The sequence below is a fragment of the Ammodytes marinus genome, assembly GCF_949987685.1.
Source record: "Ammodytes marinus genome assembly, chromosome: 10".
Taxonomy (NCBI): domain Eukaryota; kingdom Metazoa; phylum Chordata; class Actinopteri; order Uranoscopiformes; family Ammodytidae; genus Ammodytes; species Ammodytes marinus.
Window position 1 is genome coordinate 27,658,945 of NC_137214.1, and position 14,734 is coordinate 27,673,678.

The following is a 14,734-nucleotide window of genomic DNA, read 5'->3' on the forward strand; positions in this document are numbered from 1 at the left end:
GCTTGTTGTCAAAATCAGTGAATATCTCCTCATGATCCGCGTACTGTGTGTGCTCTGGAAACAAATGCAGTGTTATTAAACAGCCTAGGCTCTGTAAATGGGTATGTTACTAGCTATTAGTGGGACCCCTTTAGTTGTCATAGGCCTGCTAGTTTACAGAGCCTGGGCTGTGTATTAACACTGTATTTCTTTTCAGCGCACACAGAGTACAGACAGGTAGCGCATCATGAGGAGATACTCACTGATATTGACAAAAATTGATTTTGACAACAAGCATTCTCCAAAATCACTGACTCCACCTTTTACTTTCGATCAGTAACAGCCTCAAATGTTTTCCTCAACCTCTATCCACCCAGCAACTCTATCCCCAAGCTAGCATGCTGTTTTCCCACCCTGTTCCATCATACTAACACACACACACACGCACACGCACACGCACACACTCACACACACACACACACACACACACACACACACACACACACACACACACACACACACACACACACACACACACTAATTCATATTTATAGCCTCTGCGGCCTGCTAATGTTTACCACTGATGTAGTTCTGGGATAAATCACTTGCTTAGAGCGAGACTTTATAGAGGCAGCCAATGTGGCCCCATGTTGGGATCAAAGGTTAATAGTAGATCCAGTTTGGTCTACTGTCCCAAGATTTGATAGTTGATTTAAATGCATTATCATTTAAAGGTGCAGTGTGTAATGGGACTTGGCGTTTTTGGAATATAATATTCATAAGGACGTTTCGATTAATGTATAGTAGCGTGAAAAAGTAATTTTAGTTAGTTTTTTTCCTTAGAATGAGCATGAGGCCTATGAATCTACGTAGGAGCGAGGGCACCAGCATGTTTGTAGTAGCACGGAATGGACAAACTTAACGGCCTTGCAGGTTTGGGCGTCCTGGGGAAATGCACCTGTTGGAAGACAAAGAAAAAGCACTTTAAATAAATGCATGAGCACTTTACATAATAAAGTGACTGAACATGAAAAGCAGATTTATTTCAAGGTGAGTTCAGAATAGATAGAACAGATTAGTAGGTCTGTAGAGTGTTACTGCAAAACATCACTCGGGTCATGAATTGCAATTTTCTCTCAAGTTGAAAGAGTTTCAGCTCGCACAGATGTGTCTATTCATATTTTTAATTTGCTTTTCTAATGTGTATTTTTATACTTGATGTATTTTAATCTTGCCCCTGTAAAGCACTTTGAATGGCCTTGTGTCTGAACTGAGCTATATAAATAAACTTGCCTTGCCTTCACCTCAATTCCCACCAAACTGAATGAACGTGTGTATGTCCATGCCCTCCTGCTGCTATTTATTGATTTGAATTGCCTATAACTGTAACATCAATGTAAGAGACTCAGTAATGTAAATTACAGTCGGTAATATATTTATTTGGTTAGCAGCATGTGGTCACATCAGACCAAGGCTGTAGCAGTAAAAACCCTAGTTCAAATCAACTGAATAAAGTTATTTTTTCTTATAAATCTTGTAATTTAAATAAAACAGTTTGTGAATAATGCTCACAAGCAGCAGCAGCTATTCTAAGAGAGGGACTGATGTTCATTTCCTTTTGCTCAGATATTTTCATATTTTCACAGGGACCTCCTTTTATGGGCGAGGAAATTGCCACACAGAAAAAAACATTAGAAAAACATTATTCGTTCTGCACAGAAGAGACACAGCCGTCACATCGTTTCTCAGCGCCGTCCGAATAAACCCGGCGCCTCAGTCGACCTCAGAGAAGCATGAAGAGAAAAAAGAAATTAAACCATCCAAGCGGGAAAAATCAAATAACAAAAAATGAAATGGCTATCTTTCTGTAGTGCGAGAATAATAATAATAACGTCCCCCTTAATGTCTCCTAAACCAGTGATTTTCCCCCAGAGCCCCCTCCCCCCTCCCCCTCCCCCCCACAAAGCAGTTATAGCTATCACTCTCTAACAAAGTGATGTAGTGGACTAGCGGCGCTATAAATGGGATTTTTGGTATCGCCTGTCTAAGGCTTCATTTCACTGACTCTCAGCACCCCTGCTAAGTTCAGTAATGGAGCTTTAAATCCCCTCTGTTGTCGGGGTGACCCACTCATTGCTGCTAGCTAGCGGGTCGATGATAGAGCGCTGGCGTCTTGTGCCACCTTGTTGATAAGACTTCACTGTGTGTGCGCCTTGAAACGCAGACGATTATTTTCACTCCTCAAATCGTCCACGCAGCCCTCCCCTCCTGCTGACATCCCCACAGCGGCGTTTCTCCATGTTAACTAATGTATTAGATTAAAACGCTCTGTTAAAGGGCCTATTTACATTTTTAAAAAAGTAAAAGAAAGTATTCTGCTTTTTTAGTAGTCTGCTCTTTAGCTGTGTTGAAAGGTCAAACCCCAATTCTTTTTAAGTGTTGCTGAAGATTTGCTCTCTTTATATCCCAAATAATTGCCTTTTATTGGGTCCCTATGTGTGTGTGTGTGTGTGTGTACGTGTGTACTTCTACAACTTTTTCGTGAGAACCAATTTGAGTTTTGAGTGAGGATTTTTCTCACTTCGGGACGGGCCTTTAAAGGGCTGGTTGAGGGTTGAGACAAGGTTTTAAGGTTCAGGATATAATTATGTTTAGGTCCTCACAAGTATAGCTGTACAAACGTGTGTGTGTGTGTGTGTGTGTGTGTGTGTGTGTGTGTGTGTGTGAGCAGTCCCATTAGAGAAAATAACAGATGTAGAAACACTGGGAGAAGTGAACTAGAGTGCAGTGCGTGGGAAGATTCCCCTGACTGTGATCGTTAGCGATGGGTTGGATGTTTGCGTCTCTTTGAGTGTTGAGTGTTTTTGAACTAAATTGCTTCATATTTTTTGACAGCTCGGCGTAGTTGTTGTGATTACAGAGGCATATCATCACCTGCTGAATGCAACGCAATAGCTCTCTGAAAGGTTGCCTATAACTATCACCTCGTTTGACTCTTTTTATTATTCCTCTCTCCTCTATTAGTACTGAATAGGCATCTGAAATACAGAATTGTATTTCCTAATAGAATGTGGACTTTCTACAAAATTATTTTCAAAAAACTAATGGAAAGAAATCTGCCAAAAGACAAAACTGAGAAGAACTTATTGTATATATAAAAAATATTACATTTGTGAAAATTAATTGAAGTATAATTTACTGAAAAGACTGTCGAATGGGTTAAGTGTACGACTCAAGATTCATTCAGTTGTCATTTTCTTGTGCATTTGCGTATATAAATAAAACATCATATGGTTCCCCCCAGCCCTTTACTGTACCACAGATCAAAATGACAACAATCAAGAATAGGTTAAAAGTCTGATGTGGCACAGTGTGTTAAAGTGCTACAACCGTGCAGTCACTTCCAGTTACCAGACATGAAAATAAAATATTTATTCAATCATATTCTTCTTTGCTTTTCTTGCAGAGGCCTTTGACTGTGCTGCTCTGTGCTGGTGGATTGATGTTTAGTCCACCATGTGGGGCTAATCATCCATCCATGTTTCGTGTTTTTTTAACTAAATTGCTTCCTATTATTTGACAGTTCAGCATAGTTGGTGTGATTACAGATGGATATTATCACCTGCTGAATGCAATGCAGTAGCTCTTGGAAAGGTTGCCCAACTATCACCTCAACTGACTCTTCAGTTGTTCCTCTCTCAATCCTCAAACGAGACCATCAGTGAAAAAAACGCTATTTTTCGTACAAACATTTCCGCTTTTGTTTTATACAATCAACAAAACCAGAAGATCCTCATAGCCACTTTAATGTGTTTGTATAATTCAATGTGGGAAGGGTCATGTAAATATCCAGACAGATAAACAAAATATTCATTCTTCTTTGCTCTTTGTTGCAGAGGCCTTTGACCTGGTGCTGCGTCATGGCCGTAACTCCACTCTGTCCATGCTGAAGGCAGAGTTCCCTGGTCTGGGCGGGGCGGCTCAGAGCTCCGTGGGACAGCTCTTCCTGGACATGTCCCTCTACATCCTGGGATCAGACTCCAGCGTGGACCATATGGTGACCCTGCTGTACGGCCGCCTCTTCCCCCTGGCCTACCGCCGCCTTCTGGGAGGGGGTAGCGCCTCCTCTGTGTCCGAGGAGTGTGTCAGAGGGGCCTGGAAAGATTCGGGAGCTTTCGGGCCGTATCCCAAACTCATGATGACCCATCTGTCCCGTTCGCTTTTGGCCACTAGGGTCTTTCTCCAAGCACTAAACTTAGGAATCGAAGTGATCAACACAACCGACCACCTTAGGCCTAACCGGGACTGTAGCAAAGCCCTGTTAAGGTTATGGTACTGCCCACACTGCCAAGGCATGTTGGGACCCCCCGCCTGTAAGGGCTTCTGTCAGGCGGTGATGGGTGGATGTCTAGGGGGCGCGGCCGAGGTGCAGCCCCACTGGAGGAGCTACGTAGACGGGTTGGGGAGGCTGGCGGGCGGCATGAGAGGAGAGCAGGACATGGAGGCTGTGGTGCTCAGGCTGCCTGCTATGATCAAACTGGCTCTGAAGCACGCGGTGAACGCACGCACACGCCTCACTGCACTGGTGAGTACAAGCACAAACGCACACACACACACACACACATGCACACATACACACACACACACACACACACACACACGCACACACACGATTTAGAAAATTTTACTTATTTAGATTCTTGTGACTGATATTTACATTGCGATATGATTTTAGATATTAGAGGGAATGATACATTTTACATGATTATTCCCATTTTCTTTGGAAAACATATTCAAATGATTTCAGTGGGATTTTTCAGGATTCTGTACAAACAACAACAACAACGATGCTTTCTTAAGTTTGTAGAATATGACGTATAGGCAGGAAAGGCCATAGTCCATCTAAAATGGTATTTAGTCACATTTAATAAATACTGCACCTTCCTGCGATTCTGAAAAAAGGCAATAGGTCATACGGTGATTTTGATTATATTTCGATTTAATTGTGCAGCCCTATTTCACACTCAGTGAGTGGGTATCAGACTGTATAGACTCTCTCCCTAAAACAAATACAAGGGGCTACATTGGAGAGACAATTAAAATATCCCCTGAAGGAAGTCCAGCTTGAGTGAGTTTGTACTCAATTTTTTTGTCCAGTATTTTTCCTTCTTCGTTCTTGGGCAAACTCATGTGTGTGTGAAAAGAACTGAATTGTGTGTTTCAAGGTTGTTTACCGGCTACAATAGCTAATTAAGTATTTGCGTGTTCTTTAGCCAATATAACATGAGCATTACATCCCCCTTCTCTGGCTGAAAAGACGGACAAAGGATTGCTGACTTCCCACACACACATAATCCACTGATATCCCTCTTTGGCCTTTTCATTTTTATTGGACCTAATAGCTTTTTAACAGGTTGCACTATTTTAGAATGACAAGGCTATGTTTCGTTGAATGCGAGTCGACAGACAATAAAGTTTAATCGAGTTTGAACTAAACCAAAATTACTGCACCGCTCAGCTCTGTTCCCATAGGTACGGACGAGCTCCTTTACACACAGTCATGCGGTAGAAACGCGCTCAGTGATGCATTGTGTTTGGAAATAAAAAAGGGTCATTATTCCAACGCTGTCTCATCACCTTTTGTTAAGTACAAAATTACACCACTAGACTGTAGACTGCGGCAACACACTGCAGTGCAATTAATTTTCTTGTGTGATGCTCAATATTTATCTTTTCATCCAGAATTTTATAACATCCCTTTTGCAGTTGGACAGTTTGAGTGTATTTCGACGGAAAGAAAGTTTAGCGACATAAACTAATGTGAGTAAACTTCCAGGAAAGTGTAGTTAAAGTCTCAAAGATTCCTACCAAAAGTTCACTAATTATTTGTCTATGGGAGCATGTCTTATTAAAGGTTCAGTTTGTAGAAGGCATTGCTGTTTTTTTTACCTGAGGATTGGTGTTTTATATCAACATTGGAGCATGGCGTGCTGCCATGTTGCACCGCCATGTTTCTACAGTAGCACAGAAAGGACAAACTTAACGGCCTTATGTGTTTTCAAACATAGTGGGTGTCCTGGAGAAATGCACCTGTTGGAAGAAGAAGTACTATAAAATAGATACATACAGTACATCTTCACCTCATCACTTCATATTGTGGAAAGACTTGAGGCAGTGGTGGATGATGCCATCTTTAGTAACTAGTTTCTTGTCCTTGAAGGCCACCGTATATAGCTTCAGTAAATTCTCTGAACTGGAGGGGTTGAAATGGAGCATTGCACTCTGTAACTTTTCCCCCTATCGTTGCCACCAAAATACACCTCTGTTACATACTGCACCTTTAAGAGGAACCTTTAGTCGAGTGATATATTTCCAGATTGTATTACTCTTTGTCAGCACCATCGCATTGCCAACACAGCGGTCTCATTGAAATTAATATAAAAGCAAACATTTTACGATGTGGTGTGTGGCTAACATCGTGGTGGAACCCTTAAATGACAGAAATATCACATTCTTACAAAGTTCAAATGCGGTTCAAATGCTTTTACTGAGTGAGGGCTGGGTAGGATAGGTTTGTATTTGACGATAAGTGTTCCAGGCTACCTTTCTTCACCTCACCTTGTAATAAAAATTCACACACACTCAACTAGACGCCGCTACAACTGACCTACAACACGTTATTTCGCAGCGAGCATTCCCCCACAGTCTAAGTGACTGGAGATGGGATGCATTAAAGCAATGGACAGGAGAGAGAAGCTTGTATTTTCTCTGGAAGCCAGACAGAGAGCACACCTCTCTAGTCTCTCACTCCTCGGCAGTGTTGACCTGCTATGTGTGGGTGTTTCAACTACGCCGATAAAACCGTCAACTTTATTCGTAGCCCACATGTGAAGTGAGGGAGAAGGCCTCATGAAAAATGGAGAGATGGAGAGAGGGGGAGAGAGAGAGAGCAGGAGAAAGAGAGAGGCAGAGAGAGGCAGGGATAGATAGAGAGAGCGAGAGAGAGAGAGAGCAGGAGCTTGGATGGTGATTTTGCTTCTGCTGAACTTTTCACTCTCACACCCCGAATCCCCGCGGTGAGCAGGTTTCCACTCAGAACCCATAATTTATTAACACACAGGTTGACCTCACTTACTCTACAGCATGAGGGCGTGGTTGTATATGCATGAGGCGCTGCCTTTGGGGAAATTGCTGTGTGTGTGTGTGTGTGTGTGTGTGTGTGAGTGAGAGAGAGAGAGAGAGATAAATCTTTATCCAGAATTAATAAGTCCTGTGTGGGCTTATTTAAGGTGAGAACCTGCAGGCAAAAACATATTTTTTTCAAGTTCTGGTCAATTTTGGGAGATTTTTGGCTGTTTTGCTTCCATAACATGTATTCTTCCATTTACTAGACACTGCTTTTTTGCGTATTTTTCTCCTATACAACCATCTTAAACTGCCAATATCTAAACATTATTTTTTCTTAATACTCTGAACCAAAAATCTCAACTTGACAAGCAATTACATCAACTTAATCATTCCAAGCACTATTCTGAAGGTTATGACATAAGGCTTCTTTCATATATTGTTTATTGTTTGATTTAAGATACATTTTGTTGTTTATTTGTTTATATCATTGCACTTAATATTACCAAATTGGCATATTTATTCAAGCATTTCTGAAGAAGCAGTTATACGAAAACGTGTTACCCTATTCACCTGCAGTTTGTCCCTTAAGTCTGCAGTTCCAGCCTCCACAGATTACTTTAGACTTCAGACTGTATTTTGGGCTCTGACTCTGGTTCCACTAAATGGGATGAAAGCTGCTTCGCTATTGTATTGTTCAGCACTGTGACAAGTGTGTGAGTGTGTGTGTGTGTGTGTGTGTGTTTGAATGTAATCTCACTCACACACACACACACACACTCCTTGCTCAGTCACCGGTGTCATTGAAGGGGCAGACGCATCGTTTCCCTAAAGGCTAATTTTGTCTCAGGAGAAATGGGAGCTGGCCCATAATTAGACAACACCTGATTACTTCACCTCAATATAACCACTTCAGAGAGTCCTGTGAATAAACTGAGGGATTAAAGGACTACTGCGGTGTTTTTTCATGTTTCACTGTAGATTGTCCAGTCACTGAATCACAATAAATGTATATTCCATTCCGTCATTTGGAGATCTGTGGTCAAATCAGTCACCACTAAGCCTGAAGTACTCGCATCTGTTAATGTGATGTCGAGTCATTTTCGTCATCACCAGAAGGGGGCGCCCAAGTCAGAAATCCTAGACAGTGAAAAATGGTTGCATGTATTCATTTCAATGAAACAAATCCTTTTTAGAGATTAGAGATTTAGAGATTGTGCAACATAGTTTCATGGTGTTTTACCACAGTCAGTATCTGTGCAACACTTTTGTGATGTGGAATGTATTGTTGTCATAGGTACAGCTGGTGCTGTGTTGTTCATTTATTGTTGAGTATATGGTATAGCAATTGACCAAATATACTGTCTACAATGAGAAGTTGCTACAACTTGAATGTGAATGTGTTTATATACTGGTAATGGCACCATAGACATTTTTACTGGGGCAAATGCTAAATGGTAAAGTGTGTTTGACTTGTTCACTTAAACAGTTGTCTGGTTCTAGCTTGTCTTCGAGTCGTCAACATGTAGCGGTGAGTGAAAACCTTGAGCGTTCTTTCATTGACACTTGACAGGAACATAATGGATCTATGAACAATACTCTGAAGAGATGCAATGCATTCTGGGGTGGTTAAGTAGGTATGGTAAGGCAAGGGAAGGCCGTTTATTTATAGGCCTATAGCACAATTCAGACACAAGGCAATTCAAAGTGCTATACAGGGGCATAAAAATACATCAAGATTAGACATTAGAAATTGCTTTTAAGAGATAGTAAAAACAAAGGAAAATACATCAAGATTAGTAAGACAAAACTCACCTTCTAAGCACCACATTCTCAAGTTGATGTCATATATGATTCTTATGTTAGGAGGCGGTTTTGAACACAACCTATGTGTTGTTCTGTGGTTAAATGTGCTTGTTAGAGCTGTAGCCGTGCTTGGTTGGTTGCTCTCACCTCCCCTCCAGTGAGAGACCAACAGTTACTGAGCGTGACAAACGGGTCGAGTCTAGAGTTCTGGAGGTGTGAGAGAGAGATAGAGAGAGAGAGAGAGAGAGAGACAGACAAAGAGAGAGAGAGGGACAGAGGGACAGAGTGAGAGAAGGTTAGCGAGAGAGAGAGAGAGAGAGAGAGAGAGAGACATCTTTTCTCTTCTCCGTGGCCTAGCAACATGTTATTCTGCTGGGTTAAAAATGACCACTCTACATCCCTGGCATGTTAACATTCATTAGTTAGAAAGCTTTCTCTTATACATACCTATACTTTAGTGCTATTCTTTCTGGCAAAATGTATCATGAAGACCAACTTTATTACTTCCTGGATATGTTCCACTATAGTCCCTATGTGTACATAGAAATGCAAGAAATGGGATTCTAATCGAACATATTTGTCTCACTTAGGACCCACAAACCCCCTGTATTTGTGCCCTTCCCCACCTCTCAAAACAAAGGCTGCGTTCCAGATCGCATACTCATTCTTTTATCTTTTCTACATACTACATATTTTCATAATAAATAAATAAATAATATAGTTAGATACAGTAGGCTTACAATTGGTACATACTTTTACGTACTTATTTCATCGTATCATCACACCTAGAACTTGCCTCTTGCTTACATATCCGTCGCATCACTTCTGATGCGCAGGGGATTATGGGTCATAATCGCCCAAAAAGTTGCTGATTTCCACACTTAAAAATCCCTACCGGATGTAGTATAGGCAGTTGGGTATATTAAGCATGCTGCATCTGACCACAAGAATTTGGACATCCTAAATATTTTTCTATACCATAGAAAATATCAGGGAAGTATGGGGATTGGAACACAGGGACAGTCTTCTCCTTTTCTCTGTGGACTCACAACATGTTACTTTGCTGTCTTAAAGATGGCCACTCTCCTTCACTAGCCCTCTGCTCTCTGGCATGTTAACGTTAATTTCCTCCGTGCGGTGCGACTCCGGTGTGAATCAACCAATGTTCAGAGAGGCAGAGAGATCCAGCCAAGATCCCCGCAGCTACTATCTATCCCCCATGACAACCTCCCACCGTTCTCCTGGAGTTTGATGATGTCATTCAGTTCCATCTCTCCACATGTCATTCTCAACAATCCTTCTCTCTCTTTCTCTCTCTCTCTCGCTCTCACTCTCTCTCTCTCTCTCTCTCTCTCTTTCTCTCTCTCTCTCTCTCTCTCTTTCTCTCTCGCTCTCTCTCTCATTCACCCCTCAGCCATCAGAGAATAGTTTTCTGTTGCTTCCCGGTAGAACTAGTTAAATACAAAGGACAATGCATTATCGAGAAATAGTGGCATGGAATTCATTACATAAGTTAAGTACCGTACTTTCCGTACTATATGCCGCACTGGACAATAAGCCGCAGGTGTTATAATGTTTAATTACCATATGTAAGAGTTTGTGCACAGAGGGGATTGTCGGGAAAGAGATGGCTGCTTGAGGAAGCTCCCATATATTAACATTTCAACAAACAAGTTGCATATTTGCATAACCTGTTACCATTTTGTGCAATAGTAGCTATTAGGGATGGGCACGAGTGTTTTCGCTACTCGTGTGATCGCTTGCATTCCTCGAGGATCAATCGATTCCTCGTTAAACTTTTTTCTATTTTTAGAACGCAACGCATCTGTCTACAGAACAACGGTTGACCGCAATAAAGCGCTCAATGCTTATGTCAAACAGTCACAGTTGCCATATGATATTAAGGATTTATTTCCACAAGTTTAAAACACATTTTCCTAACTGAAAGTAATTAAATAAGCGGGCCACAATTTAAAGCGATCGAGTAGGTCTGCGGTGGAGAGAGAAAAAAGAGAGAGAAAAAAAGCATGGGCTGTAGTTGGCTAACAATCAAAATAGACATTTAAAATAAGAAGGGCAGCAAATACAATAAAATTATTGTCCTACAATTTAAACACATAGATAGGCTAAATAACTCACCAAAGCAGTAGAAGTAGGCTAGTAGTATATCCAACCGCGGAATGCTCACTCCTGTCCGTGACTAATTACCGCGACTAATTCCTCGTTAACGGAACATTACACCGGTCGGCTTTTGAATCTCAATCCTATATTCCATAATAAAGGCTTCTTAAATGTCGTTTGCTCGAATGTGCCCGAAGTCAACCTGGCTTCTTTACGTGACTTTCCAAGTTTTCCAGCACCGCATTCAGCTCCGCGGTGCTGTGGAGACCACACACTGGCTGCGCTGCACGGAGGTGGCAGTTATTTGCGGTTTCTGTTTGACACAACGCTTAGTTTATTTAACTTGGATCAAAATATTTAATTTTGTTAAACTTTATATCCGTTTTGTGCCGTTTTGTACACATATATAACATTTTAAAATAGGGGCGGCCCGCCGGCCGGCCTACAGACTACAAAACACTAAAAAAAAAAAAAAAACGATTTTCCTCATCCACCAATCGAGATCATTTGAAACGAGGAGTACTCGAGTACTCGATTACTAACGCCCATCCCTAGTAGCTACAGAATATATACCGTGCTGTGTAATAACAAGGTCGAAAAACGGGGGAAAAAGTCGCGGCTTGAAGGCCGAAAAGTACGGTATTTCAGAAAGTGATCAAATATATTTTCATAAAAATTGAAAATTGTATTTATTTACTCAAGAAATAGAACTGTAGAACACTATTTATATATGCTGACTATACTAGACAGTGTGAAACTTGAGAATATTCATTCATGAACACTTATTTTCAATCCGATTTTTTTTAGAAGCTTTTCAAGACACCCAACTTTGATATCATATATTGATGTTTACTAAGAAGTGAATGGGGACCTTATTAAACTGAACTAAACTGTAGCCCTCTCGACATGTATTTCTCTGGCTGATACGCGCTTGTTTGAGAGAAGAAGATGTATGATTTATGACGCTCTATTTTTACCGGTTACTGAGGAGAAAGAGAGGGAGGGAAAGAGATAAAGAGAGACAGAGAGAGACAGATAAAGAGGAAGAGAGAGAGAGAGAGAAAGAGAGAGAGAGAGGGACAGCAAGAGGGAGAGAATTAAAGAAAAATGGTGGGGATAGTGTGAAGAGCCAGAGCCCAAGGGAAGGGAGGACAGGAGAGTGTAGAGGAGTCATCCATCACCTAGCGACCCTTCGGCTGAAGATGACATCAGGAAGTAGGTTGAGACAGAAATATGATGGATCTGACCAGGATAACAGGAGATATACACCGCAGCTGAGAGCATGGGGTGTGTGTTGTTACACCCTCCACACATCTGGGTGAATAGCTACACGTCTAATGTCACATATCCCCCTTTGTAGTCATGTAGTGCCTGTTCACTACTTTTTGTCTGTAACACTTTTTCTGTCATAATCATTTTTTCCCTGTTGTGCACAGAAATAGCTCAAGATGTTCAAATGACACCCAAACTGTTGCTTCAATCTCTGCTGCATTTCTTATTCTTTATGAATCATTTCGAACACATAGGCTGCAGTAAAATCAGACCCCGTTTATAAAGCTATAGTGAGTACCTTATTTTGCCCCCATAAGTAATTCTGAGTAATTACAACAACAATGTCGGCGCATCTACACGAGGTAAGCCTTTCGTTGATTGTGCATGAATGTTATGCCTCCTGCTGTACGTCCAGTTTTTTCCTAGCAGTAGAATCAACTACTACTACAACATTTCTTCGGAATCTTCTTAACTCCTGCACCAGTGTCCGAGGGGGGGGGGGGGGGGGGGGACACCAGTTTGTAAACGCTGCCATACTGAGAAAACCAGATAGAGTTTTGTGAAGCTGATAGGCTTCATCATCTTTGTGTCAATCATTTGGCAATGGCTTGATTGTAACCGCCATTCATTAATATGAAAAAGTTACACACTATAGCTTTAAATGTGTGCATTCAATGTGATGAGTTTCTACTTCAACATTAACTCAGTTCAATTAAGGAGAGAGGGATTATTTTTTCTAACGAGTTGTGCTTACCTTGAAGCGCATGTGCAAACTTTCCTTATAAAACCGCTTTGAGCCACACTTATGATAATATGTGAGTCTGAGCTAAAATCAAAGTATTTTCTTTTTGCTAAATCCCATTGCAAAGTTGAATTTGATCAGGTGGTCCACTGCAGGCGTAAAACACAGATGCTACATGGCTCCTTGACAAAAAAAAATACCAATTTTGCCAATTTTCTTTTTTTGCTTCTAAATTTGTGACTTTATAATCCTAAAGGATATCAAAGGTCTGACTTGCAAATTTGTGTACAACTAGATTTTCCAGTTTAAGAGGGGAACGTGCCAGATATTTCTTTTTGCTTGCTAAGCTAAACAGCTGCTGGCTCTGACTTCACACACATGAAAGAGTTATTGATCTTCTCATCTAATTCTAGACCAGAGAGCAAATGAGCATTTCCAAAAATGCCAAACTTTTCCTTTTAGTCTTCTTACTTTCTGATCAGCTGTTTGCATGGCCATATTATACTGCTAATTTGGTTTAGCAATCTCCCTTTCTTTGCACAACATCCTTTGCACTAAACAGCCTTTTATAAAATCTTCATTGTTCTCTCAGTTCATACAATTAGCCTCTCATAGATCTTTCTCTGGGAATCTATAACGTTTGTTGGACCTGTTTCCCATCCTGCCTTGAAGAAAGCAATCATGAACCTACGTCAGACCCACAGACTGTTTCATCTGTATCAGGACAGTCTCTATAAAAGATAATGAACTTTAATACTTTTTTCACAGCTGTGACTGTTCCAGGAAGTGTTAAAAGACATTTATGGAACATAATCAAATGCTGAATAAATTAAAATTATTATTTTCTAAATATTTTGGGATATGAAGGTCTTATTAATGTGAAACTGAGATTCCTGTGTAAGCCGGTGGGTTTAATTAAAGAAATACAATTTGAAAAAAGGTAGTGAGCTGAATTAACAAGGTATAAGCTAAAAGATTGCTGTCATTTTGCAATAATTTTGGCCAAACTATTTAATTTCTTTATCCATTACTTAAACATATTATATTTTAGATGTAGCTACAAAGGCAACTCGTGTTTCAGAAAGAGTAGTCCGATGAATGCACTCCAAAGACTGAGGGCTGGAATGCTTCTCACCACGGGGGTTGTGTCAAGTTAATATCTGATGTGCTAAGATCGGTTAAAAATCAGTTTCATAAATATGTGATCATAGCCAGTCTTGTATTTTCCTTCCTTATTGTTGAGATGTTCTTTTAAGTTGTTAGTACATTGTGTTTCTCTTTATTACTTAGAATGCCTGGGTTGGGAATCACTGAGCTCCACATCAATAATGAAGGGTTTTTAAAAATGTACATGTTCAGTTGTACACTGTGGATACGAAGCATTGAGATACACTGATCAAAGCTGGTTGAACATAAAATATGTAATAGTACAGGATTTTAGGTGAAGCTTTGCTTTATTGCAGTCCAAGCCTTTAGTAGAAAATGAATAAACCATTTAAATATGTTAGCTAAAAGTAATGAATAAACATAGATGAACAAACTGCTTAAAATGAATTAATAAACAGTTTAAAATGGATAAACAATAGAAATCAGTTAGTCAATTGCTACTGTAAATGGAATACATAGTCACTACATGGTTGTAGCAGTAGGAATACAAATGCAAACTCAACCAAATTATACTAGACATCG

At 40.5% G+C, this 14,734-nt stretch overlaps 1 protein-coding gene across 1 annotated transcript in view; it reads left to right on the forward strand.

Moving 5' to 3' along the window:
* gpc3 (glypican 3) overlaps positions 1 to 14,734 on the forward strand; it is a gene marked incomplete at both ends in the record, with an annotated part of 146,622 nt that overhangs the window by 75,376 nt on the left and 56,512 nt on the right. Inside the window, one exon of the mRNA XM_080036106.1 lies at positions 3,876 to 4,564. Within this exon, the coding sequence (XP_079892232.1) occupies positions 3,876 to 4,564 (689 nt within the window). The remainder of the gene's footprint in view (positions 1 to 3,875; positions 4,565 to 14,734) is intronic.